At 44.5% G+C, this 4278-nt stretch overlaps 1 protein-coding gene across 1 annotated transcript in view; it reads right to left on the bottom strand.

Moving 5' to 3' along the window:
* Window positions 1–2898: 2898 nt before the first annotated feature.
* Window positions 2899–4278, bottom strand: part of LOC109923181 (ranBP-type and C3HC4-type zinc finger-containing protein 1) — a 12589-nt gene continuing 11209 nt past the window's right edge. Inside the window, exon 7 of the mRNA XM_048606831.1 lies at window positions 2899–3309. Within this exon, the coding sequence (XP_048462788.1) occupies window positions 3134–3309 (176 nt within the window). The 3' untranslated portion in view covers window positions 2899–3133. The remainder of the gene's footprint in view (window positions 3310–4278) is intronic.

Here is a 4278-nt window from a genome sequence, read left to right as displayed (position 1 = left end):
CATATTTTCACTGAAGAGAAGGTTCAGAGGGGTTATTGTTGTTTCCGGAATTTTAAAAGGGATGAGCTAATGCAGACCAGGACAAGTGTCATAATCTACTGGTTGGAAACGCCCAACGGATTTTATTTTTTAATGAAAAGGATGAAGCTACATTTCAGTGATTGCAGCTCTCAGCTAATGATAATTTGCATTCTACCTTCTAAATTCCAACAACAGTGAGATGGTGACTGCCTGGTTGTAAAACTCCACCAAAAACAATTTCTGAGGAATGTGTATGAACCATAAATCTGTCCCATCAGCACAGTGTCCAGACATTGAACTGGTGACTCCACTGGTTGGAGAAAAAAAAACAAACATTCAGGTGCAAAATAGATATATTTTGTTTACAAAATAATGACAACAACTTCTACTTACAGAGCACCTTCAATGTAATAAAACATCCTAACATGCTTCACAGGAGCATCATAATATATTGCTTCGCAAAGATATACACAAGGATACATTACAACAGATAACAAAGTTTTGTCAAAAATGTCGTTTTTATGAGCTGTCTTGACGAATGTTAAGTGGGACAGACAGGCAGTGAGGTGTAGGAAGGGTAAATATATCAGAGATTGGCACTTAGATAAGTGAAGGTGTATACACCAATGTTGGTGGCGGATCAGAGACATACAATCGGTCAGAATTAGTGAAGTCTGGATATCTTGGAGAAAATTGCAGAGAACGGGAAAGTCAAGATTCTGGAGCTGTTACAGCCACTACTCACTAGGCATTTCCTCAGAGCGATCCATAAACTAAGATTTGTAATAAATGCATATAATTTAATGTTGAAGTGCTTCAATTGTAAAATAACCAGCAGCAAAGTTTTGTGTCTTAAACATAAAGTTCGTACTGATAACTAAAGGTTAGATTATGACATAGCTATTGACGAATTAGAATTAGAATTAGAATTAGCTTTATTGTCAAATGTACTAACATGACTAGTGAAAAGTTTACAAGTCGCCAGTTCCTGTGCCATCTAAGGTACAAGTTACCTCCATACTGATTCTTAAGTACAAATTCTTAAGGAAAAAAAATTAGAAAATTTCCAGCCATAAATTAGAAAATAGATTGATAAGAGTTTAGAATAACACTTCTCCAACACAGACTGCACTGGGAGTGCTGGGAGTTCAAGTCCACTCTGAGGCCAGGGGTCCTTGCTGGCTTTGACCCCAGAATCGCCAATGCTGCCCGAGGATGGGAGATAAAAAGAAAAATACAGAGAGAGAAAAGAGAGAGAGAGAGAGAAAAGAGAGAAAAGAGAGAGAGGGGGAAAAGAGAGAGAGGGGGAAAAGAGAGTAAAGAGAGAGAGAGAGAGAGATAGAGATATGAAAGGAGTGGGCAGACAAGGGGGTTGTGGATCGTAAGCCAGGACAGAAGAGAAGCTGGGTAAGTGATAATGAGGACTAGAACAGGAGAGATTGGTTAGGCAGTGCTGAAAGCAACCCATGTCCACATCCTGGTCCTGTCATGACATGGGTAAAAAAAATGGAAGAACATAATGGGGTTCTAAAGTTATTGAACAAGATGGCGAGTTCTAGAGGCTGCAGGGTCCCCAAGCAGAAAATGAGGTGCTGTTCTTCCAGCCTGCACTGAACTTCACTGGAACACTGTAACAAGCCAGAGACAGGGAATAGGGTGCTGTGTTGAAGTGGCAAGCAAGTGGAAACTCCAGGCCATTTTTGCGGGTGTAACACAGGTATCCTGCAAGCGGTCACGCAGTCTGTGCTTCAGCGAGAGATCCCAAATATGGAGGAGACCACACTATAAGCAGTGAATGCAGTACATTAGATCGAGTAAAGTGCAGGTAAAGTGTTGTTTCACCTGTGTTTGGGGCCATGGATAGTGAGGAGGGAGGAAGTAAACAGGCAGGTGTTACACCTTCTACGGTTGCAAGGTTAAGAGCCGTGGGGTTGTGGGGATTGCTGTTGGGAATGGAGGAGGAGGAGTGGACCAGGGAGTCCTGAAGGGAACGGTCCCCGTGTAAGGCTGAAAAGAGAGGGGAGGGAAGGGGAATGTGTGTCTGGCAGTGGCATCTCGCTGGAGGTGATGGAAATGGCGGCTATCCTTTGGATGTGAATGCTGGTGGGATGGTAGGTGAGGACAAGGGGGACCCTATCACTGCTGTCAGACGGAAGAGAAGGGATGAGGGCAGAAGTATGGGAATTGGATCAGACAAGGCTAAGGGTCAAATACGGTAACAGGGAATCCTCAGCTGAGGAAAAACGTGGATTTTTGAGAGCCCCTGTGAAAGGCAGCATCCTCAGGACAGACGAGACAAAGGAACTGGAGAATGGGATTGAGTCCTTACAAGAAACAGGATGTGATAATGTATAGTGCAGGTAACTGTGGGAGTCAGTGGGTTTGTAGTGGGTATTGGTGGCCAGCCAATCCTCAGAAATGGAAACAGAGATGTCAGAGAAAGGAAGGGAGGAGTCAGAGATGGACCAGGTGAAGGTGAGATCAGGGTAGAAATTGGAAGCAAACCAGAAAGAAAACAGCACCGACGATGTCATCAATATACCGGCGAAAGACTTGCAAGGAGATACCTGAGGAGGACTGGAACAAGGAATGTTCCATGTACCCCACACAGAGGTAGGCATAACTGGGGCCCAAGTGGGTTCCCATGGTCACACCTTTGTTCTACAGAAAGTGAGAGGAGTTAAAGGAGAAAATTATACTGTAAATTTTTTCCACTTCTCAAGTTCTTGTTGGGGACAATCCCAATTACAGCAAACAATGTCAGCGTGCATTTATATAGCACTTTGAACATAGCAAAACATCCAAATCTACCTTAAAGAGTGTTATCTGACAAAATCCAGCACTGAGCCCCATGAGGAAACATCAGGACATTTGGCCAAAATCTCAGTCGAAAGACATATTTTAATGGGTAAGGTCAGGTGGAGAGATTTTGAGTGGGAATTACAGAGCCTAGGGCTAGGCAGCTGAAGGCAGGGCTGCCAATGGTGAAATCAGCTTCACAGTTCCATCATTGTACCCTCCTAGTTCCTTCTGAATCTTTGTTTTTAATAACATATGTTCTCGTTTGCCTACTCTCTGTAAAACAGGGAGCAGAACCCGGCAAAATATTAATCTAACTCTGGCCTGATTCCAACGATACCTGTGATGATGCAGGGGAAACTTGCTGTGTGGGTCTGTTCCAAGCATCGTGTAATGAGAGAGACTGAAGTGATTTCAGCTCCAGATTGACACATTGAGTAATATTATTGATGTCCATCCTTCCATCCTTGCTCTTCAGGGGCACTCTACCTGCGGAAACACAGATTTTATTCAAACAATTTACAAAGTATTTAACGAGGGATGGCCATTATGCAGACTGTGCTGCAGAATCTGAGGGGGTACATGGAGACACAGCTGAACATCTCTTCAAAAATAAGAGCCTCCAACAGCACGGCCCTGACCCTCCAACAGCGCAGCACTGATCCTCGGCCCTGAACCCCCGACAGCGCAGCACCAATCCTCGGCCCTGAACTCCAACAGCACGGCCCTGAACCCCCGACAGCACAGCGCTGACCCTCGGCCCTGACCACCCGACAGTACAAGGCATTCCAGATTCTGGGGTCTGTGTTGAATTGATAGCTGAGCAACAGCATACAACCAAGTCAGGACTGACACTAAATTCTAGGAATGGAACTTAAAATGTTGCATGTTGAGACTTGAATTCATGCCTGCAACAATTTACAGCTTTTACTATCTACAAATATATCAGCATCCTGACAAATGTTGACTTAGTGGTCAGGTTTCCCTCAGACCACAAGGAACGCGTTGCTCGTGGAGGTGGTAGAGGTGGGCACGATAGCGTCATTTAAGATGTATCTAGACAGATACATGAATGGGTAGGGAGCAGAGGGATACAGATCCTTGGAAAATAGGCAACAGGTTTAGATAGAGGATCTGGATCGGCTTGGAGGGCCAAAGGGCCTGTTCCGGTGCTGTAATTTTCTTTGTTCTTTGCTCTTTGAACACACCAAGCTGCTTCAGGAATACAATTTGTTTCAACACTGTTCCTCTAAAGGATTCTTATAAAGAGCACTGGTGAGAGAGGGTGTCAGTCTGAAACAGTGAGACAGACAGTGTGTAAGTGAGCAAGGGAGAGGGAACAAGATCGTCAGCAAACAAGAAAGACAGAGTATGTAATCGTGCTAGTAAGGGTGAGCAAACGCGTGTCCCCAAGTGAGAGAGTGCAAGAGAGTGCGAGAATGCGCGAGGCCGTGCATA

This window comes from Rhincodon typus, chromosome 2, assembly GCF_021869965.1.
Source record: "Rhincodon typus isolate 14 chromosome 2, sRhiTyp1.1, whole genome shotgun sequence".
NCBI lineage: Eukaryota > Metazoa > Chordata > Chondrichthyes > Orectolobiformes > Rhincodontidae > Rhincodon > Rhincodon typus.
This window is presented reverse-complemented; position numbering and strand designations above follow the sequence as displayed.